A 24,285-nucleotide genomic window follows, 5' to 3' on the forward strand; every position below is an offset into this window, starting at 1 on the left:
TGATCCATAGCACTATTATTCATGACAGCCAAAAGGTGGTAACAACTCAAGTGTCCATCAACAGATGAACACATTAAAAATGTGGTATACATGTATTAATATATTTATACACAGACACACACATACATGCACACAATGAAACACTATCCAGTCATAAAAAGTAATGAAGTTCTGATACATGCAATAGCATGGATGAAAAACATCATGCTAAGTAAAAGAAGCCCATCACAAAAGACCACATATTGTATATAAGGAGTAAAATATACTAGAACGGGCAACTCTAAAGAGACTGAAAGGAGTCCCTACGGTGGTAGTGGTGGGCAGTTAGCGGACAATGGGTACTGACTGCTAATAAGTACTGGGTTTCATTTTACAGTCCTGAAAATGTTCCAAACTGATTGTGGTGATGGTTCACAACCCTGTGAACACACTAAAGACCACTGAGTTGCACACTTTAAATGGCTGAATTATATGGTATGTGAATTATATCTCAATAAAGCTGTTTAAAAAAACCTCAGCTGTAGGAATAAAGAACCTGCCTCATGAATCTTTTTGTATAAGCAAAGATATCTCAAGATAAAGTATCCCCAATCCTGCTTTACAACAACAACATCCGATTTATTCATTATTCAGCATGGGAAAAACAACTTTCTCCTACTACCCATGGTTTCAATCCATACACCAGGCAAAAATTCTCAAAACCACCAGATCATTTCTTTACATGATAAGCCCCCACTGTACCGTAGCTTCTAGATCTAATTTTACTTGGTTCCACTTCATAGGAACATTACAATATAATCTGCTTGCTAAGTTTGAAGAGATGCCACAAAACAGCTGGCCTAGGAATGGCACTTTGGAGGTGATAATTGCTTGGAGCAAGGTTTCTTAATCAGAGGGTCCATGAATTCCCTAACTCTGTATGTAAGACACTGTGCACATATTTTTCTGAGAAGATTCACACCAGATTCTCAAAAGAGTTTAAAACCCAAAGGGGAGAATTAGTGAATTGGTTCAACTAACGGTGGCTTTCCATCATTTAATCTCCCTCACACTTATTTGTGGTTGCTAAAATAAGGAAGGTGGCTCCTGTCTCTAAGGTGGATGAAAGACTGAAAAATAAAAAATTACAAAACAACATAACTGGTTACTTATCAAATGAGCAACTCATTGTTTATGTCAGACTCTGATGACAGGAAAGACTGAAGGCAAAAAGAGGAGGAGGTGGCAGAGGGTGAGCTGGTTAGACGGCATCACCAACTCAATGGACATGAACTGGAGCAAACAGTGGAGGAGACAGTGGAGGGGAGGAAACTGGTGGGCTACAGTCTACGGGGCTGCAAAGTGTCAGACCGGTCTCAGAGACTGAGCAAAAACAAACAACAGAGACAAGTCCAAAGAGTCAAATTTTTAGAAATTGGTAAATGCTACATCTACTCTAAAATGAATCTAGGTTGAATAAGGGAAAACACTATTTTACTCTTTTTCCTTTTAGAAATTCAAAATAACCATTCATTTCTCAAAAAAAAAAAAAAAAACAGAAAACAACAAAACAAAAACCCCGTGTACCTACTGTGTCCCAGATACAATGTTAGCAGTTGAGGATACACTGGTAGACTCAAGCACAGCATAGTAGTTAGAACTGGCTTTTTGAAAGAACAAAAATGAGAATTCACAATTTTCTTCCATGGCAAAACTTTTCCCTTTAGGACCAGTTTCTTAGGAAGCTGCAGTGTATCTTCTAAAGCTTTTCTATTCTGAAACACAGATCATTTATTAAAGTACCTTTCAACTCTTACGATTTCCCTCCAAAATCCTGTTACAAAGACCTAATACACACTGCAGCTCCCGGGGTCCAATATGTTTCAGTATGCAGCGAGTAATTACTTTAGTATGTGTCATGTGTAAAAGGAAATAACAGCACTGAATGAGCCAAAGTTCACTCTTAAAGTTCCAACTTCACATCCTTACACTACTTTCATATCTTAACTCACAAGACACATTAGCTAACTAAAGTCTCACTACAGATCTGGAAAAGTAGCAATCTAAAGTAATACGAATAAAATCCTTTTTTAAAGTACAGAATTGCAAATATAACTTCAGACTAAAAAGCAGGTAGACAAAATTTCATTCTTTAAAAAATTATTTCTAATTGGATTATTCTTTCCCTGCAATCTAAATACTTCACTAGTACTTCTAATCCTCTAGAATCTTTCACCAGTAACTACTTGCTTACTATTGCTATCCAAATAAACACTCTTACCTGATCATATTCTGAAGCACCAGGATAAAGAGGCCATCCCAGGAACAACTCTGCTATCACACAGCCCAATGACCACATGTCAATAGCTTCACAAAATGGTAAGCCAAGAATAATTTCAGGGGCTCTAGCAAAAACAAAAATAGCAGATTAAAAAAAAATACACACTATTTTGGTAAATTGTGCTGTTAATATTCGTTTTAGTATCAGTAAAGGTATACTGATTTAATGAAACTAAATACAATCTTGGGTATAAAATCTGTAATTTGAAACTCTTGGCCCTAGATATGTTTCTTGAATTTCAGAAAGGTACTACCCATGTATAAACTACAAACTGCATAATAATCCCTATAGAGTTCAGGAATCATCACATAATCAAACACATTAATATTTCTGCAACAAAACATATGAGTAATCACACTAAGCCAGACAAATACCTTTTTTTTTCCCCAGACAAATACCTTTAATAGCCTTACATTGATTCAAGTCAGGTCTTGCTAATAATAGCTTACACCAAACTTAGAAAAAGATTTAGTCTTGAAAGCTTTCTAAATTTTGAAAATTTAGCACTTTTTATCCTTAGCACCTTTTTAATTACAGAAAAATCAATTAAGTGGGCTGACCAATAAATATCTCTTTGTGACAGATATGCCTTCTGTAGAGATAATAGTGGTTCATACCCTAGTTCCATTATTTAAAAGCTGTAGGCAATTAATTTCTCTGTATCTCAGGTTCCTCATTCATAAAATGGAGATGAGTACCTACTACATAGGGTTGTGGTAAGGTTTAAATAAATAAGTAAAAAAAAAATGATAATGATGATGATGATGTTGCTCAAATACTAAAGCTCTTGATCAGTGCCTAGAACACAGTAAACACTATGTAACTGTTAGATAAAACAATGACTATTATTATTACATCATCATTTTTTAAAAACTTTGAACCCTCTGTGTGCTTTCAGAAATATTCATTTTGATTAATACTCCAGTGAGAAACCCAACCCTAGGGAACCTTACAGAGAAGACTACAGTAATATCATAAACTAGGAGCTTTATATATATATATATATATATATATATATATATATATGAATACATCCAAGGCAAAGTGCCACTTACAGAGAAGGAAACAGATGCAAATAGATTAAGAAATGTATCCCAAATCATATAATTAATAAATGGCAGAGCTAGAATTTGAATTCTAGCAGTCTAGCTCTGAAGTTGAGTACACTGTACTATTACTACCTCTAAGTAAGCAAAAGTTAAATACATATCCTGATGTGAAAAACCAATTCACTGAAAAAGACCCTGATGCTAGGAAATATTGAAGGCAAAAGGAGAAGAAGGGAGGCAAAGGATGAGATGGTTAGATATCATCACCAACTCAATGGACATGAATTTGAGAAAACTCCGGGAGATAGTGAAGGACAGGGAAGCCTGACATGCTACAGTCCTCGGGGTCACAAAGAGTCAGACGTGACTTAGCGACTGAGCAACAACAACAAATACATACCCATCTATATACATCTATTTGGCATTGTGGTGTACATGGTGTTTTTCAAACTGTGACAGAGATAAATGGATTCAAAAGGGGGATAATAATAATAAATGACACATATGTAGGGCCAAGTGTGTACCATGCACTGTTCTAGGTTCTTTATAAATATGGGGTTTACTTAATCCTGTTTACAACAATCTTATGAAAAGTATTATCACTGTTAAGCCCTCAATCACATGATGCATACTTTTCACATTTTAACCTCTCTGAAATTGAGACTCTTACAAATGACAATATATTTTAGTTTAATAGCAATGTTTTTACTTTCTTATTAGTACATAAATAATATTTCATCTTATAATCAATGGCACCTTGCCTCTACATTGAAAGTATCATTTCTATTTTAAAGATAAAGAAACCGGACACTGATAGGTTGAAGTGCTCAAGGCTGGCCACCAGGCAGTCTGGGTCCAAGATCTGAGCTCTCAAAACACTTTATCATCTCCAAATAATTTCCTTTCCTTCTAGTAAGTCCCAGAATTTGAATTCGTAAGGACACTCCAGATCCAGATCCCTCATTTAACAGGAGCTTAATGGAAAAACAGATCTCTTCATTAGGACCCATCTCACAGCTGTCTCCTCACAAGTGTCCCAAATTTTTACTTTCAAGCAGTATGTGTTTATTGTTGCACTGTGTATATGTGGGAGAAGGGGGAGGGGGACAAAGATTGAGTGGGGAGGGTATAAAGATATTTCTCTTAATAAGAATATTACTTTAGCAGAGTAATTTTCTAAACAGTCCCTAGAAAACAGGGTAAATTAGAGGACTCCAATAGCTTAAGATCCTGGCCTGCTGGGACTTCCACCATTTGACCAGAAAGGGCAGAACCACTGATACCATCAGGTTTTGTTCCATTTGATGTGCACTGTCTTTTTTAGCCAAAGAAAACAACTTTCAAAAGTGACATTCCTGTTGCAGGTGGCTAGAGCCCCACATTACTGATGAAATTTCAGAGTTCAATTAAATACAGCCACTGTGTCATATTTGAGAGCATTAATAAACTAGAGGGCAAGAGTACCCTGAAACATAAAAGCCTTTCTAAAATTGAAAAAGGACAAAATTTTTACTTTCACTGAGCAGACTCATTAATTTCTAAGTTCATGACAGTGCCAAAAATAGCTGGCAGGGAGAATGCAAATGGCTTTGTGCCAAAATAAAAACTGGGCTTAGAACATTCCTAAACATCAATTGAAGAGCAGCAGATTGACTTTGCCATTCCCACTATACCAGAAAGACATTTCAAAATCTAAAAGGTAGGTCACAGGGAGGGGCCAGACCACCCAATAACTTACTTTTTTTAAAAGATAGTCATAACATGTGATAATTCTTAGGCTTCAAAGGCTTAAAATTTCAGGGAAATTAAGAAAAATGCTAATTCCATCCCCCAAACTCCATAAAACAAAAAAACCCCTAAAGATTGGCTGGAATCAGTTTTTCCATTTGGTCTTGCTCTGCTTCTAGAGTAACAAAAGCAGCTAAGTATTCTGAGCTAAAGCTCACTCAAAACAGTTAACTCTACCACATCTACTATACAAAATGGTAAGAATCAAAAGAAAAAATATGAAAGCAGTAAAAATAAAACAAGGCTGCTCAATCTACTGAGGACTTTTCACTATCATTAGAGCCTAAAAATGTTAGACTTATGTAAACTCTAGGAAGCAAAAAGACTGAAGCTATAATTTTTTTATTGAAAATCATTTACAGCAGGTTCACCTCTAAAGACAGAATGTTTTAAACTTTGAATTCAGACCAAAATTCTTTGTAATATTCTCATTATGATATCATCTCTCTCCTTGGTCTCTATTATTTCTCAATCCCTCAATGTAAACTAGACACTGAAATTCTGGTTCTACCTCATCTATATAAGTTACTCACTCTTCTAGGTTCTTATCAGCTCTGACATTCTAACAACTAGGCAGTAAAAAAGATTACACACAGAAAAACAAACTAGTAGCCTTCAGTAGAAAAATGGCATTAATCGTACTTTGGACATAGGGACTCTCTTCTTTGAAGATACATTCCATCCTTAAAGATCAAATGCTAAACAGGCTCTAATTGCTGTAACCAGGTGATAGAGATAGCAATCTTCGCCTTCTGATTTCCCAACTTCAAACTCCTATAAATTGAAAAATTCCACCTAAATCATAAAGCTCTGTTTCACTGGAACCCAGAGCAAGTTGAAGTTGCGGTAACTTAAGAGCACAAATCATTCTCTGCTCATTTTCAAGAACACTCTTGTTTCATCCCACCCATCTCAGAGGCATCAAAGCAAATAAGAGATGTTATATAAAGTCTAACTTCCTGCATCTGTAGCTTAGGTGTAACTGTGGTTTCAGTGTCAAACGAAATTGGATTGCTTTTTGTCTAGGATAAACTAATGATTATACACTGGAAGTGAGAAAAAGGTTTAAGGGACTAGATCTGATAGACTGCCTGATGAACTATGGATGGAGGTTCGTGACATTGTACAGGAGACAGGGAGCAAGACCATCCCCAAGAAAAAGAAATGCAAAAAAGCAAAATGGCTGTCTGAGGAGGCCTTACAAACAGCTGTGAAAAGAAGAGAAGCAAAAGGCAAAGGAGAAAAGGAAAGATATACCCATTTGAATGCAGAGTTCCAAAGAATAGCAAGGAGAGATAAGAAAGCCTTCCTCAGTGATCAATGCAAAGAAATAGAGGAAAACAACAGAATGGGAAAGACTAGAGATCTCTTCAAGAAAATCAGAGATACCAAGGGAACATTTCATGCAAAGATGGGCTCAATAAAGGACAGAAATGGTATGGACCTTAACAGAAGCAGAAGATATTAAGAGGTGGCAAGAATACACAGAAGAACTGTACAGAAAAGATCTTCACGACCCAGATAATCACGATGGTGTGATCACTCACCTAGAGCCAGACATCCTGGAATGTGAAGTCAAGTGGGCCTTAGGAAGCATCACTACGAAAAAAAGCTAGTGGAGATGATGGAGTTCCAGCTGAGCTATTTCAAATCCTAAAAGATGATGCTGTGAACGTGCTGCACTAAATACGAGAGCAAATTTGGAAAACTCAGCAGTGGCCATGGGACTGGAAAAGGTCAGTTTTCATTCAAATCCCAAAGAAAGGCAATGCCAAAGAATGCTCAAACTACCACACAACTGCACTCATCTCACACGCTAATAAAGTAATGCTCAAAATTCTCCAAGCCAGGCTTCAGCAACACGTGAACCATGAACTTCCAGATGTTCAAGCTGGTTTTAAAGGCAGAGGAACCAGAGATCAAATTGCCAACATCCACTGGATCATCGAAAAAGCAAGAGAGTTCCAGAAAAACATTTATTTCTGCTTTATTGACTATGCCAAAGCCTTTGACTGTGTGGATCACAATAAACTGTGGGAAATTCTGAAAGAGATGGGAATACCAGACCACCTGACCTGCCTCTTGAGAAACCTGTATGCAGGTCAGGAAGCAATAGTTAGAACTGGACATGGAACAACAGACTGGTTCCAAATAGGAAAAGGAGTATGTCAAGGCTGTATATTGTCATCCTGCTTATTTAACTTATATGCAGAGTACATCATGAGAAACGCTGGGCTGGATGAAGCACAAGCTGGAATCAAGATTGCCGGGAGAAATATCAATAACCTCAGATATGCAGATGATACCACCCTTATGGCAGAAAGTGAAGAACTAAAGAGCCTCTTGATGAAAGTGAAAGAGGAGAGTGAAAAAGTTGGCTTAAAGCTCAACATTCAGAAAACTAAGATCATGGCATCTGGTCCCATCACTTCATGGCAAATAGAGAAAACAGTGGAAACAGTGGCAGACTTTATTTTGGGGGGCTCCAAAATCACTGCAAATGGTGACTGCAGCCATGAAATTAAAAGATGCTTACTCCTTGGAAGAAAAGTTATGACCAACATAGACAGCATATTAAAAAGCAGAGACATTACTTTGCCAACAAAGGTCCGTCTAGTCAAGGCTATGGTTTTTCCAGTAGTCATGTATGGATGTGAGAGTTGGACTATAAAGAAAGCTGAGTGCTGAAGAACTGATGCTTTTGAACTGTGGTGTTGGAGAAGACTCTTGAGAGTCCCTTGAACTGCAAGGAGATCAAACCAGTCCATCCTAAAGGAAATCAGTCCTGAATATTCATTGGAAGGACTGATGTTGAAGCTGAAACTCCAATACTTTGGCCATCTGATGCAAAGAGCTGACTCATTGGAAAAGACCCTGATGCTGGGAAAGATTGAAGGTGTGAGGAGAAGGCGATGACAGAAGATGAGATGGCTGGATGGCATGAGTTTGAGTAAACTCCAGCAGCTGGTGATGGATAAGGAGGCCTGGCGTGCTGTAGTCCATGGGGTCACAGGGAGTCAGACACGACTCAGCTGAACTGAACTGAAACTGAAAATATGCTTTCCTTATCTAGACCTTGTCCTTCCATACATAATAAAGTGATCTCAGCTTTAAATAAAGGCCAGCTGGCCTGTTCAAAATGAAAAAGAAAAAAAAAAAATGGAAAAGCATTGAGCTGTAAGTATGGCAAACCTTTGTGTCTAAAACCCAAGCCCCAAAGACAGCAACTTTCCTTGGAATTAATCTACATTTACATTTACAGTGGGTTAGGAAATAAAGTATTTTCATCCAGCCATGCCTATGGCCAATATAAACAGCACGGTGGCAAAAACTTATGTCAACTGATCGTATTCTGGCATGTTATCAGCAAGATAAACTAAAAGGGAGGGAAGGGGAAGACTGGCTCTGAAGCCAGAATGCTCCACTAGTCAGAAGGATTACAGAGAAATTTTCTGAAAAGACAAGAGGGTAAGGATTTAGTGGACTCTAATAAAGCAACAATGCAACATGAAGAGGACCACTGTGGATAAAATTAATGATAAATAAGAAATGCCTGAGCTGCTCTTCCCCTTGCCTTAGGCCCACCATCAAGTATTACTGTGATATAGCTTTATAAAACTATAAAAAGAAAAGATAAAAACAGACAAGTGTGGACTGGAAGACAATGTTGTTGAGATATCGGTACTATACAAGATGATTTGCAGATTCAGTGTGATCCCTATCAAACACCAAGGAGTTTTTTTTTGCAGAAACAGAAAAATCTATCCTAAAATTCATACAGAATTTCAGGAGACTCCAAATAGCCAAAACAATCTTGAAAGAAAATAAAACCAGAGGTCTCATACTTTCTGATTTCAAAACTTATTACAAAGCTACAAGTAATCAAAAAAGCATGGTACTGGCATAAAGACAGACATTTAGAACAATGGAACAGAATAGACAGCCCAGAAATAAACCCTCATATTTATGGTCAGAGGATTTTGACAAGAGTGTCAAGACCATTCAATGGAGAAAGGACAGTCTTTTCAGCAAATGGTGCTGGAAAAACTGAATAATCACATGCAAAAGAATAAAACTGGACCCATACTTTATACCAAACAAAAATTAACCCAAAGTGGATCAAAAAGCTAACTATAAGAGCTAAAACTATTCAAAGAAAACACAGGGGAAAAGCTTCATGACATTGGCTTGGCAATGATTTCCTGGTTATGATACCAAAAGTACAAAGCAACAGCAACAAAAAAGACAAAATTCATCAAAATTAAAACTTTTGTGCAAATGACACTATCAAAAGAGTGGAAAGGAGACCCCACTGACTAGGAAAAAATGTCTGCAAATTATGTATCTGACCAGGGATTAATACCCAGAGTATATAAAGAACTCTTACAACTCAACAACAACAACAAAAACCAAACAATCCAATTCAAAAATGGACGAAGGACTTGTCCAAAGAAGATGGCCCAAAAGCACATAAAATGATGTTCATCATCACTAATTATTAGGGAAATGCAAATCAAAACTATATGAGATATCATTTCACATACATAAGGATGGTTATTATCCAAAAAAAAGAGGGAGAGAGAAAGAAAATAAGAAGTGTTGGTATGTGGAGAAATTAGAACCCCATGCACGGCTGGTAGGAATAAAAAATCATTCAGTGGCTGAGGAAAAGAGTTTGATGGTTCCTCAGAAGGTTAAGTAATTACCAATATGAACCAACAACTCTAATTCTAGTTTTATACCCCCAAAAAAGTGAAAACAGGGACTCAAATACTTGAATGCCAATGTTCATTACACCATTACTCCCAATAGCCAAAAACGTAGAAACAATCCAAGTGTTCATCAACAGATGAAAGATAAATAAAATGTGGTATATACATGCAATGAAATATTCAGTCCTGAAAAGGAATGAAATTCTGATACATGCTACAGAATTTCAGAGATTAACCTTGAAGACATTATGCTAAGTGAAGTAAGTCAGACCACAAAGGACAAATACTGTATGATTCCACTTATCTGCAATATCTAGAACAGGCAAATTCACAGACAGAAAATCAAACAGGGGTAACAGGGGTGGCAGTTGTAGGATAGAGTAGTTACTACTTAACAGTTACAGAGTTTCTGTTTTGAGTGATAAAAAAAATTTGGAGGGACTTCCCTGGTGGTCCAGCGGTTAAGAATCTGCCTGCCAATGCAGGGGACATGGGTTCCATCCCTGGTGGGGGAACTAAGATTCCAGGTGTGTGTCTGTGTGTGCGTGAGCGTGAGCTCAGCTGCTCAGTCATGTCGACTCTTTGTGACCCCACTGACTGTAGCTCGCCAGGTTCCTCTGTTCATGGAATTCACCAGGCAAGAATACTGGAGTGGGTTGCCATTCCCTTCTCCAGGGGATCTTCCCAACCTAGGGATCAAACCCAAGTCTCCTGTATTGCAGGCAGATTCTTTATTGTCTGAGTACAGTACAGATCACACACACCTCGGGGCAACTCAGCCCAGGTGCCACAACTAATGAACCCGCACACTGCAACCAGAGAAAAGCCCGAGCCACAGTGAAGATCCAGCAGAGCCAGAAAGCAAACTGCAGAAACGGAGAGTGGTGAGGGCCATGGGGCACAGTGGAGGCACTGCCTAACACTGAACGGTACGTGTAGACGCAGACTTCGTGTTCTGTAGGTTTTACCACCATTAGAAAAACAAAAAATATATAGATGGCATATTTTATGAATCCCTGCACAGGTTAAAACATCCTGTATTTTTTTCACACATAAAATTCTTAGTTCAGAATTTCTATTCCCTCAAAATTTATTAGCCAAACATAAAACTTGACAAAACTTATTTTGGGGGTTATCTTTTTTACTGTTTCACTTCTTGATTGGGTGTGTGTACAATCTGTGTTTAACACATGACCATTAAAATAAATATCAGATTCCCTAAAATTAGTAACTAGACAGATAAATGAGGTACTGAGAAATAAAAGTTCATATAAAGATTTTCTCCTTTCTTTCAGTAATGCTCCTTGATTATAGTACAGACAAAATCCTATATACTAGCATTTAAGTTCTGTTCCAATAATTACTATGTATTGAAAAGGTAGCTTTATTAGAAGTATCAATATAGAAATATAAATCACTAAAGTATAAGGTGCTTGGGTCAAGGCCATTTTAGGATAACCAAATGAGTTCATATGCAAATAAGTTCAAAGACCTATGGAGAATATTAAAACAAGAAGAGATCTCAGCCATCATCTAATCCAATTCTATTATGCAAGAGAGAAAACGTAAAATAATAAAATGATGCTACAGTTAAAACTTGGAATAAAAAAAAAAAAACAACTTGGAATTATTCCAAGGCATCTCACCTGCCAAGACTGGAACCTGGAAAAAAATAGCAGCATATGCCCAAATTCATCACAATAAAGTAAATATCTTATATATTTAAAGATACTTTAAAAAGGAAAGATTATGTATAAAGGTAGCAAAGAAGGAACCAGATGCTAGAATAATTCAACTAAGAACAAATTTCAGAATCAGACTGAATTAATTTTTCTAGAGTTAAAATTTCAGAAATAAAATGTTACATATAGGAATGCCACATACAGGGAATAAACTGAAATATATTACCCTATTCTTTGCTGAAATCTGTAAATAATTCATTGTTATACGTAGGCCTTTGTAGTACATGCTAAATATAAAGACAGATCTCTAGTTTAAGACACGTTTTTTAGCATTTGCCACTTGCCTGTAGTAACGAGACTGCAAGTAGGTTGAGCACACAGCTTTGGAAACGTGACTAGCAGAACCAAAGTCAATGACCTTCACTCGGTAGGGCTGGCGCACTGGATCAACCAGCATTATGTTTTCAGGCTTAAGGTCTGCATGAATTAGACCAAGGCTCTTGAGCTTCATCAGGGCGGTGGCCACCTGCTGCAAGATTGGCCTGATGTACTTGAGTGGCAGTGGACTAAACTTGTTCTGCTTTAGAAAATCATATAAGTTCTGCTCCAGCATCTCGAACACAAGGCAGGTATGATTCTTATGCTGAAAGCACTCATAAGAACGGACAAAATTATACTCATCAGCATTTTCACTGCTTAGTCGGGAAAGGATGCTCACTTCAATCTGTCCCTGTCTGGCATAGGAGGGGTGGTTCTTCAAGATTTTAATAGCCACAATTTCCTTGGTGCTCCGCTTCCAGCACTTAGCCACCTGTCCAAATGTTCCCCGGCCTAGGAACTCCAAGACTTCATAGCTGTTTGTCATAGAGCAAAGGATCTCATGTTGGACCAGCTGGTAATCCCCTTCTCCGCTGGAACTGCTACTCTTTGTGGTGACAGTGGTGGTCGTGGCAGCAGCACCCACCACAGTCCTGTTTTGCAGCATGAGAGGGGGATGTTCTTCTATGATTTGCACGCTACCGTTGCTGTCAACTTCCTCACTTTTTCTTTTCAATCCACATTTTTGATATGGCTCAAGCAAAGAAACGTTGCTTCTGTGAGTCAGGGTCTGGCTGCTTTGGAAGGTTGATGTAGCAGCACTGGCCGAGCTGTCAGCAGCTGTTACAACAATATGCTCCACTGCAGGAGCTGGGAGGAGGAGGCCCTGGTCGTAAGCAGGGATGTTGAAATTTGCTACCTGGTGAGAGGAGTTGGCTTGCCCTTGTGTGGCTGGGAGGGTTTTGCTGTGGGTATAATATTTGTCGTTGCTGCTCTGTCCAGAAACATCCCAGCCAGAGGGCTCTATTTTCAGTTTCTTCGCACTGCAGAAGGCACTCGACGACACTGATGGGGGGGAAAACACCTGCAGCTGTGATGCCATACCTACATTGAGAAAGAGGAAGAGGAATTAAGCCCTTAATTTTTTTTTTTCCTTTTATTTTTATTAGTTGGAGGCTAATTACTTTACATCATTACAGTAGTTTTTGTTTTACATTGAAATGAATTAGCCATGGATTTACATGTATTCCCCATCCCAGTCCCCCCCTCCCACCTCCCTCTCCACCCGATCCCTCTGGGTCTTCCCAGTGCACCAGGCCCGAGCACTTGTCTCATGTACCCAACCTGGGCTGGTTATCTGTTTCACCCTAGATAATATACATGTTTCAATGCTGTTCTCTTGAAACATCCCACCCTCGCCTTCTCCCAGAGTCCACAAGTCTGTTCTATATATCTGAGTCTCTTTTTCTGTTTTGCATATAGGGTTATCGTTACCATCTTTCTAAAGTCCATATATATGTGTTAGTATACTGTAATGGTCTTTATCTTTCTGGCTTACTTCGCTCTGTATAATGGGCTCCAGTTTCATCCATCTCATTAGAACTGATTCAAATGAATTCTTTTTAATGGCTGAGTAATATTCCATGGTGTGTATGTACCACAGCTTCCTCATCCATTCGTCTGCTGATGGGCATCTGGGTTGCCTCCATGTCCTGGCTATTATAAACAGTGCTGCGATGAACATTGGGGTGCACGTGTCTCTTTCAGATCTGGTTTCTTTGGTGTGTATGCCCAGAAGTGGGATTGCTGGGTCATATGGCAGTTCTATTTCCAGCTTTTTAAGAAATCTCCACACTGTTTTCCATAGTTAAGCCCTTAATTTTATACAACTCCTCACTTAGTACAGTAGAAAATTTTCAGTTCAAAAAAAAAGACACAAGTAAAGGTGTATCTGGCTGACTTTTTATTTTATACATTTTCCAAACCTTGTTTCCCATTAAAGAAGGATAAACTTTTTGGTCTAATTACACATTCTGAATCACTCTTTGAGACTCAGCAATAATAGGAATGAATAGTATGAACATCTATGAAGGTTTATAAAATAAAAACAACATCAATAACAATGCCTTAGATGACTGATCATCTACTAGGTACCAAGAGGTAGTCTAAGCACTTCAAACACATTAATCTGATTCTCACCACAACCTTTTGAAAAAGATACTATCCTTACTTCCACTCTACAGATGAGGAAACTGAGGCAGGGAGTGGTTAAAATAATTTGTCCCAAATAAGACAGCTCTTAAGTGGCAGGACTAGAATTTAAAACCAAGTTCTTTGGCCTCAGAGTTTATTCCACAGTTCTGTCTTCATTCCTGTCCTAATTAGCTTTTAATCAATTACTTAAATTTAGACATAGCTGGTATATAATATGTAACTATAAAAATCATAGATGAATCAAGTTTGGGCAGGATGCTCAGTATTGCTAAGTAACAGGTCCAAAAGGATCACCAAGAACAGAAACCATAAAGTAAACCTAGCTGATGACATTTAACACAAATACAGACTTCCTACTTAGGTATGAAATCTGGCTAGCACAAAACACAAGGATAAAAGATACAAGGTTAAGCAGAAGCATATGTGAAAAACACTTCTGTTAGCAAGAGAAACCCTATGTAATAATGTTCCTCTCTCCTCAAAAGCAAATTCAATCTTAAACTACATCCACAGGAAAAGTAGTGTCCAGAATGTGGCAGACAATAGCTCTGTCCACTGCACTGCAAAAGGACCACTGACAAACTGACCAGAAGAAAGTAACCAGGATGAGGTGAAACCTAGATAGGATCTTCTGAAGAACCTTGGGGAAATCATCATTAGAAAAATATGGGGAAAGGTAACAAGAATTGCCCACTTTATTATAGACACCTCGAGCTCAATAAGCCCAAAGACTAATTACAAATTTGGACTAATTTGGACTTTAAAGTCCAAACTTGGCACTGTGGTAAAGAATCTGCCTGCTAATGCAGGAAACGTGAGATGTGGGTTCCACCCCTGCATTGGGAAGATCCCCTGGAGGAGGGCATGGCAACCCGTTCTAGTATTCTTGCCTGAAAAATTCCATGGACAGAAGAGCCTGGCAGACTAGTCCATAAGGCTGCAAAGGGTCAGACACAACTGAGCACAAATATCCAAACAGTTGACTTAGCATACAAGCCATTTCATATTTATCTTCTCCCTTCTCAATTAAATAACCCTCATATGCCTCAGGGCTCATACTAATCCTCCTTCTCCTGCTTCCCTCTTTTTACTACTTCCCAACACTATTTATGTTTCTCTATTTGTAAATATTCTCTCTCTAACCCAGACTCCTCTCTTCAACTCCAAATCCTTATTTCACACTTCAAATTTGGATACCTTAGAGACATCTCAATTCAACATGTCCAAAATTCAACTTTAAAGATGCCCACACTCAGTTTTTTACCTCAATTGAAAGACACTACCACACACCCAATATCTCAAGCAGAAAAGGTGGCAATGAGTCTCTGTTTCCTGATCTACAAAATGGTGACAGCAATACCTATATTACGGGGCTCTTCTGAGAATTAAATGATTTAATAGAGAGGACAGGCTTAGTGTCTAGAACTCATTTAATATTATTATCCTGACTCATTCCCCTCCCTTAATCCCCATGTCTAATCTATAACCAAATCTTATCACTCCACCTCCTAAGTGAAATGAAGTGAAGTTGCTCAGTCCTGTCTGACTCTTTGCGACCCCATGAACTGTAGCCTACCAGGCTCCTCTGTCCGTGGAATTTTCCAGGCAAGAATACTGGAGTGGGTTGCCATTTCCTTCTCCAGGGGATCTTCCCGACCCAGGGATCGAACCCAGGTCTCCCACATTGCAGGCAGACGCTTTACCCTCTGAGCCACCAGGGAAGACACCAGGATTCCACCTCCTAAGCATATTAAAAATCAGCCATTTTTCTCTACCCTTATTGGAACCTTTGTAGCGCAAACTGCCAGGAGACTCCAAATTCATCTTGAATGCACTCAGGGGACCTTTGTTTTTAAACCATGTAGACTGGAGGACTACTCTTTCTTAACCATCTCCCTCCTCCCACCTCCAGGTTCTTTCATTGCTTTAGATAAAGTTAAAAATCCTCAACCTGTCTTAAAAAAGCTCCTCCCAAATCTGGCTGCTGTCTTACAAAATCTCCTCACTTCAATTCCTCCACCACTCCAGCCATGCTGCCCTTTTTGCAGTTTTTGGGAGGCCCTCTAGTATGCTGGGAGACTTTCTGTTAGGAAAACTGTTTCTTCTTTCTCACAAACTCCGTCACCACTGCATTCCCACACCATGCTGTTCCTACCTTATAACATTAAGTTATTTATTTATAATGTTATATTCCCAGGTACTGTAAAAGTTACATGAGCGCAGCTACCATATCTGTCTTGCTCTCTCGCTTATGTCACCAGGATGTGCCACACACTCTGGCGATATACAGACACTCAGTATCTGCTGGCTGATTTGACCACTGCCAGCCAACCTCACTTCTACTCCCTACTGCTTGTGCTAAACTCCAGGATGCTCAAATGCTTGTTTTGTTCTGGCTTTTTGACATCCCTCTCTTTTAGCTGTGCTGTCCTTGAGATAATGGGGGAAGTCTCCCCTCTAGTATAGACTGTAACTTTATTAGTCATAAGAGAATAAACACAGATACCTAGAAAGGAAGGGAACATGGCAAAGGGATGTTACAGAACATAAAAAAGCAAAGTGTGTGTTTCTTTGTGCCTGAATGTAGCTAAAAACCATCTGCACTGGACCAAATAGCTGAAAGGAAGAACCCTCAATCTTATATTTCTAAAATGCTGTCTGGATTTACTTTAAGCAAGAGTTTCCATAATTTATATGAACCTTGAAGAGAAAAGAAGTGTAAATTAAAAGAACATTATTGCAATTTAACTCCTAGGTTACAAATTCACAAATCATCTTGTTTCACCTATATCACTGACATAATACCAAACTATAATAAAACTGACATAATACCAAACTATGATAAAACGAAAACTGAAATCAAGTGGTGCCTTTACAAAACTTACCTATTAATAAATGAAAAAATAACATCATAAAATCAAACATTTTTGAAATTGATTTCCATCATATATTTGCTAAATCTTTTAACAATCTATCAAAAAACATAAGCTCAACCTTCTTATACCTAAAAGTGAAAAAGTGAAAGTGAAATCTCTTAAGTCGTGTCCGACTCTTAGCGACCCCATGGACTGTAGCCTATCAGGCTCCTCTGTCCATGGGATTTTCCAGGCAAGGGTACTGGAGTGGGGTGCCATTTCCTTCTCCAGGGGATCTTCCCCCAACCCAGGGGTTGAACCCGGGTCTCCCGCATTGCAGGCAGACGCTTCACCAACTGAGCCCCCAGGGAAGCTTCTTGTACCTAAGAGTACTGTAAAACTATCTGAATACAAAATTTGCAGTTTGTAGCAATGTTAGGAATATGGAGGTTTAAAGTAATAATACTGAAAAGAATTCATGAAATATAACAATTTTTTTAAGTATGGTCATAACTAGACAGTTTGTAAAAATATTCTATTTACCAGAGCAATGCAATAACAACTTGTCACCCAATGAACTAAATAACAGATACTGATGGCTTCAAATTCACACTGAACACTGCAAAAAAGTACAAGTTCTAAGAAACTGTTCTGAAAGTTTAAGTATATAAATGTATATAATTCTTATCCAGTAAGACAAATTTAAATCCACCCATAGGGAAATAACAACCCACAATTTCAGTGGCTTTCCCCTCCCCCCACCCCCAGCAAGGGTATGTGATACTGCAGTCACCAGTTTGCCACCAGAACTCTTATAGTGTGGGTGACATTCATCCTGACCTCAACTAGCACCATGTGGGGGAAAAAAACCCAGAATCAAAACTGCCTAGAAAAATCTACTCTTACTTACATTACAATTTGAAACTCAGCTAAAAACAGCCATCTCTAGACACAAAATACTATGTCCCACAAAATTTGCTTTGTCAAATGGGGAGACACTTTTCTTCCTAGGCTGAGACTTCCCAAGCAAAACTATGCAACAGATTTAACATCTGTGGAAAATTTACTATGTATCACACTCTGTTGAGCATATTACACATATATTCAATTCACATGAGAACTGCTCCCAATAAATTAAAAGCTCACTTCCTGAAAATGTTGCACCTCTTGACTCTAGCAGTAAACTAGTCTTTGCATTTCAAACCTGATTTTCCAAGGATGTAACTATCTAAATATAATGACAAACTTGCCACTGAATTAATCCCAAACCAGAAGTGGTAGCCAAAAGGTTACTGGTACTTATATGTATTACTAAAAAGAGAACTGAGTCTTGCTAGGATCCAAGGCCTTTCACTTTTCACTTTCATGCATTGGAGAAGGGAATGGCAACCTACTCCAGTGTGCTTGCCTGGAGAAATCCCAGGGATGAGGGGAGCCTGGTGGGCTACAGTCCATGGGGTCACAGAGTCGGACACGATTGAAGTGAATTAGCAGCAGCAGCAGCAGGATCCAAGGCTATCAAAACAGTCAAATTAACAGCTTCCCCACTCCCTCCCATGGGCACATCTATTTGACAATATTAACAGGGTGCCCCACCTCAGGGGCAGGATTCCCTGGTGGCTCAGGGGTACAGAATCGCCTGCCAGTGCAGGAGACACAGGTTCACTTCCTGGGTGGGGAAGACCCCCTGGAGAAGGAAATGGGCCACTCCAGTGTTCTTGCCTGGAAAACCCCATGGACAGAGGAGCCTGGCGGGCTGCAGACCATGCAAGGGGTAACAGAAGAGCTGGACATGACTTAGCAACTGAGCAACAACCACTACCGTCCTACACTACAGGCAGATAAGTGAAAAGTGACAGTGTTAGTTGCTCAGTTGTGTCAGACTTTGCGACTTCATCTTCTGTAGCCTGCCAGGCTCCTCTATCCATGGAATTCTCCAAGCAAGGATTCTCCAGTGGGTTGCCATTTCCTTCCCCAGGGGATCTTCCTGACCCAGGGATCAAACCCCAGTCTCCTGCATTGCTGGCAGACTCTTTACCCACTGAGCCACCAGGAAAGCCCACCGGTAGATAATCTTACCATAAAGAATTCAGATATTGTAATTACGAATGAAACTGCTGGGTATGACAACCAAAGTACCCACTGGTCAACGTTTTGCCTTAAGTCTTCAGTGACTTCCTTCTTCTCCCTGAAACACCAATAATAAATTCCCAACACTTTTACTTGGTGTCACGTTTGTCTTTTTAATACAATTTAACAACTGGTTACATAATAACTGTAAAATCAGAACTACATGCTGATTTCTTCCTCTAGAACTTGTCCTCAGCTGCCATGTACACAGATGTACATGTTCTCCAGTACACTGATACAGAAAGAGTATTCAGTGGGTAAATAAGAATACACATTCTGTAAAAAAAAAAAGGTAAGACTGGGATGAAAACTCTTCCACTGGAACATCAGATATCTCTCGCTCCACCCCTACTGTACAATCCTGCACTGCTTACTTCAACTGCCTAACCTGTCTCCCCAAATGGTACTCTTGGGCCTTCTTTTTAAGCTCCCTTCTCCAATTCATTCTTCACCTTACAATCGAAGCTTTTACAAATGCATATCTATCTCCCATTTAAAAGTTTAGAATAAAGTCCAAAACCTCTAATTGGGATTGTCAGGCTTTGTAAGCTCTGGACCCTGACTATTTTGTAGCTTCATGTCACTGACTCTCTCCCACAGCACTCCCTTTCCCAGTAGTTCTAAATATCTCCGGGTCTAAAGCAGGCCTTGACTTCTCCTGCCTCAGTCCTTCACATATACCACCCTCTCTCTACACTTCACTCTACCCTCTTAGTGAGCCTTCTCTGAACTAACACTTATCCTTTCAGCCTCTACTTAAAAGCTCACGTTTTCAGTGCTGCACAAGACTGTTAGTCTGGATTATAATTTAGTCTCTCCTCCATCCCACGCACAAAGCCAGGCTCCATTTACCAGTCCTTCTCTCCAATACAAAGTGATAATGAGCCTTTGGCATTCTCTTCCTTTTCCACCAGGAGAAACCCATGAAGACCCAGTTTCTGCCATGAGACAACACTCGAGGGAGGGCAGAGCAGCAAGATGGAAAGAACACGGGTACCTGAATGATCATATAGAGCAGAGTCCCCTGTGCATCAAAAAGTAGCAGAAGGACCCAAAAAGGAAAACAAGGGCCAGAACACATACTGACTTGTGGGCCACTCTGGATTTTTATTCTAAGTATGACTGTTTGAAATTATTTATTTAAAAGTTAACTTCTAAAAAAAAGTTGTCTTCCCTTCTGAACTGCAAGTTCTAAGAGGGCAACTGTCAATAGCAGAGTATCTTCTTCCTTTGTATCACCAGCATCAATCACAATGGATGGAATACAGCATGTATCAAATGTTTGATAGAATGAATGACTATAAAGAGACCACATTATTTCTCCATATATAAAGGGATCTCAGAAGTCATTCTCACTAAATTAGAGAAATATACGTGATAAAAATTACAGCCTCTTGTCTACAAGAGAATACTTTCCTAAATATAGTAATACAGAAGAAAAAAATAACCTTGAAGCCCTGAGGACACTATTTGAATCAAAGTTCCCCACCCCCTTTCCTGTAGCACTTCCTTCATATGGAACCATGTGAAAGGAGCCAGTTCCCCAACCAGTATGCAAAAACAGGGTGTGGAATAGTGGTGTTAGCAGACAAAGTAGTAACTCTACAAGTCTATGTAATTTCCAGCCATTTAAGCAATCCCACTTCTGGGCATACACACCAATTTTGGAATCTTTTGGTAAACTGGCTGAGGTGCTTTCCTTCTAGGGAAGAAATTTTTTTCCTAAATTTCAATAGCTCTCTTAGATTTATTTAGAATGACGAACCTAAAGCAACAGAACAAAAGAAAAGTAGGTTTTTCTGGTGTTTGGTAAAATGGTACTATCTTAGTATATACACAGAACAGTCTATAAGATCTATAAAGTTTACAATAAAGAAAACTATACCTCAGTTTCTATCATAAGAAAAATGACAAATTAACAAAGCATAGGCCAATATGAAACACGAACACTAAGAGAGGACCCTTAGCCAGAAAGGGCCTAAGGAAAATAGGACTCAAGTAAGGTAACAACAGTCTGAAAGATGAAAGGCAGATGAAGGTCTTACAGATGAAAGAACTAATTTGAGCAAGTATTCCAGGGGATATGGAGAAATGAGAAACTGTTTAGAGTATTGGACTGGAGAAGATGCTGGCAAAAAGAAAAGTACAGTGATTCTTACAGCTTACAATTACATTCTTACAGCTTACATTCTTACAGCTATCAAAGGGTCTTAAAAGACCCTTTCTAAAACCTCCTAATTCCAAGATGAGAAAAAGTAGACCCAAGAAAGCCACACAAGTTTTACCCAGAGCTAATCAGCAGTAATGCTGTCAAAGAATTCAGGTTTTCTGATTCTTTTTCATTAAGCACGGTGGGAAAGCATTGTACCAGGCACCCTTAAAGAAGCCAAAAGACATGCACCTAAGTTTCCCTATCTTCAAAGAACTTAAAATGTTGCTTAGTTGATGTGACACATAAAAAAGAAAAATACAAAAACAGGATGTAAAATTTTTTAAGTGTCAAATTATGCTCTGCAAAAATACATAAGGTATTTAGGGAGCTGGGAGATTGGAAACAAAACACAAAAACAAAAAAGGAACCGAAAAGCAAATCAATGACTGTTGAAGTGGTACTTGAAAGAAAAATTATTTTGATGACTTCTGTTCAGAATGGCATTAAATTTAAGGGAAGAAACTGGGGAGGAATTAGTAACTGTAACTTTAAAAATTATGGATTGCTTTATATAGTCATGAAAATAAAAGGGCCGATCAGGAAGTTCATGTTTGCAAAATTACCTCAAATTACAAAAGAACCAGTTACAATATATAACAAGTTGCACAAGTTCCAAGTGTAAGAAGTTCATAAGTCAGGTTTGGCTCACTGATTTCTACCAACAGAACCAATGACTAAGCTGTGCTTATGAAAACCAAACCACAGAAAAAAAGAATTCTATTTTCCAGAGATTTGTGGATGTTGAGATTATCTTTTTTTTCCCCCCCTTTTAGTAAAAAGTTCTGGTTTGGTTTTCAATCTCAAGTTACCAATCAACTTGCTCTGCAATCCATAAAACTACAATATCCAGATAGGATAAAGATATCGCTAGCAAAAGTCTTATTACTAACCAGAGTCTATATTTACAAGATCTCATTCACCATTTTACTGGTAAGATGCTTTACTGGCCTGACTGCCTCCAGTTGCAACCACAAGTACCTTACCAAAATATTCTTCAAGCCAGGGAACAGTGCCTTAAAGTCAATGATATCCTTCTTCACACCATCATACCAGTTCTACAACACAGAACCCAGAGATTATTACATGTATCTCCAAAATCACCAGCTGCATTAACAACAACTATATAAAATGACCTATTAGTGTATTTTTTAGATGTTTTGCAGAAAGCTTTAGACCTACATATGAAAAAGAGCTGGTAATGATTTGCATTCTCTATAATCTTAAAAAAAACTACACTACAGAGTAGGAATCAAAAATAGCTTTACACAAACAAGAGCAAAATTGTAGGTTTTGATGAGGGCATCAGCCACTTAATTTAACCCCACTTCATCAGGAGCAGGAAGCCATGCTGCTGTTTTCATCAGTTACTAGGAAACAAATAAGATAAAGGAAGGATTGGGCAGAAGAATCTATAGCTGAAATTAACAATTTGATAAATGACTGAAAATTCCCAAAGAAAAATGCACCTAGAGCTGCCTCAAAAAGAGAATCTCCAACAGTCAATGGTTTAATTGGAGAAAAGACACACTCGAGCTCGGGGCTGTTTTTTCCCCCTTTCTCCAGCCCCTCCTCCCTTCCCCCACCTAAACAGGAAAGAAAGCGCGCCCAGCGTAAACACAGGCCAAAGCTCACGGTTTGTCACCACAACAAACTGGAGGTTACACCAGCGCTCTTGGAGACTGAGTCCCAGGTCTCGGTTGCTAGGCACAAAAACGGCCTCTTTCCCACAGACCTGTGAACACCGGGGCGGGGGTGGGGGGCTGGGGCGGGGAGGCTTACCCAAGAGTTTTGGTGGTTTCCTCCCACCGCCCCCCCCAGGCTTTTTTTTTTTTTTTTTTTTTAAACGAAAGCTTTGGCAAAGTGGCGACAAACAGCAAAAGTTTCCTTTTGAGCCAGACTTCTAGGTTGGCCGGTCCCACTTAGTCTCCACCATCATCACGATTTACCAACCTAACGATTAAAGAACACAAGCGGAGAGGATAGGAGGGCTTCCACACCCACCCCACCGCCGCCGTCCGTTCCAGACACCGCTTCCTTGTCCCCAACAGCACAGATAGCCTCAAACCAAGGCGCTAAGCTGCGCTGTGAAATTCACAGGCGCAAGCCACACACTGGGAACCGGCCACGACACCCGAGGAAAAACCGGCCGGGTAAGGAGACGCCAGGCGGACCCCTGTCATCTGAGGACAACACGCCCAGGAAGAGAAGTGGCAGGACACAGGAGGAGTTGCCCCGAAAACAAGCCCGCAGCCTCCCCACTTTCTTGGGAATGCCATCCCCTCCGCGGCCGGGAGAGGCCGGGCCACAGGGCTTGGCGCCGGGTCCCGGGTGGGGGCAGCCGAAGGAGGCGCCCCCCGCAAGGCCAGGGCGAAGAGACCGCGGCCAGCCCGGCCCCGCCTCGGGGACCCGATAGGAGATAGGTCCCCGCCGAGGCCCCTGCCCGACCGCTCTCCCGCTTCGACTCACCGCCGGTGTGTCTTCTGGTTCTCAGCCGCGAGCTGGGGCTGCCGTAAGGAGGCGGCGGAGGAGACGAGATCCGGGGCCCCGCCGCCGGGTCATCATACCCCCTGCGCGAGCCGGCCCGGGCCCCGGCCCCCGCCCCCCGGAGCCGTCCCCGCGCCCGTCCCGCGGGGGGAGCCCTCTCAGCCTCCCGCCCGCTCCACCGCCCGGCCCCTCTCCGCCGCCGCCGCCGCCTCTGACCCGCGCGCTCCCTCCTCGGCCTCCCGCTGCTGTCCGGGGCCACCGCCGGGCCCCTAGCTCCGCAGCCGCGGTAGTCGCCAGACCCGACAAGCTGAGCGCCGAGCATCCGCCCTCATCCGGCCCGCCCCGCCTCGCGGGAACTAGTCCCGGGTCCCGCGCCATGACACCTACTGAGGCGGAAGTCCGGGAGAGCAGGAGGATTACGACGACCTCATTTTACGGGTGGGAGTGGAAGTGGGAGTGGGTGGGCCTCCGTGGGGAGCCAGCGTGGATAGAGTGCTGGGGTCATCTCCCCGCCCCCTCCT

At 40.3% G+C, this 24,285-nt stretch overlaps 1 protein-coding gene across 8 annotated transcripts in view; it reads right to left on the minus strand.

Moving 5' to 3' along the window:
• The window catches only part of HIPK1 (homeodomain interacting protein kinase 1), a 52,764-nt gene extending 28,526 nt beyond the window's left edge, over positions 1–24,238 (minus strand). For 4 of the 8 annotated variants that reach the window (XM_070463872.1, XM_070463873.1, XM_020908144.2 and 1 more), the window contains exons 1-3: positions 23,747–23,986; positions 11,896–12,973; positions 2,261–2,384 (exon numbers count right to left, since the gene is read on the minus strand). In XM_070463872.1, coding sequence (XP_070319973.1) covers positions 2,261–2,384; positions 11,896–12,971 — 1,200 coding nt within the window. In that variant the 5' untranslated portion in view covers positions 12,972–12,973; positions 23,747–23,986. Of the gene's footprint in view, positions 1–2,260; positions 2,385–11,895; positions 12,974–22,263; positions 22,336–23,746; positions 23,987–24,151 lie in introns of those variants that run through there. The other 4 variants (XM_020908152.2, XM_020908157.2, XM_020908118.2 and 1 more) reach the window with 4 other exon arrangements.
• Positions 24,239–24,285: the final 47 nt, after the last annotated feature.

This window comes from Odocoileus virginianus, unplaced genomic scaffold, assembly GCF_023699985.2.
Source record: "Odocoileus virginianus isolate 20LAN1187 ecotype Illinois unplaced genomic scaffold, Ovbor_1.2 Unplaced_Contig_8, whole genome shotgun sequence".
Taxonomy (NCBI): domain Eukaryota; kingdom Metazoa; phylum Chordata; class Mammalia; order Artiodactyla; family Cervidae; genus Odocoileus; species Odocoileus virginianus.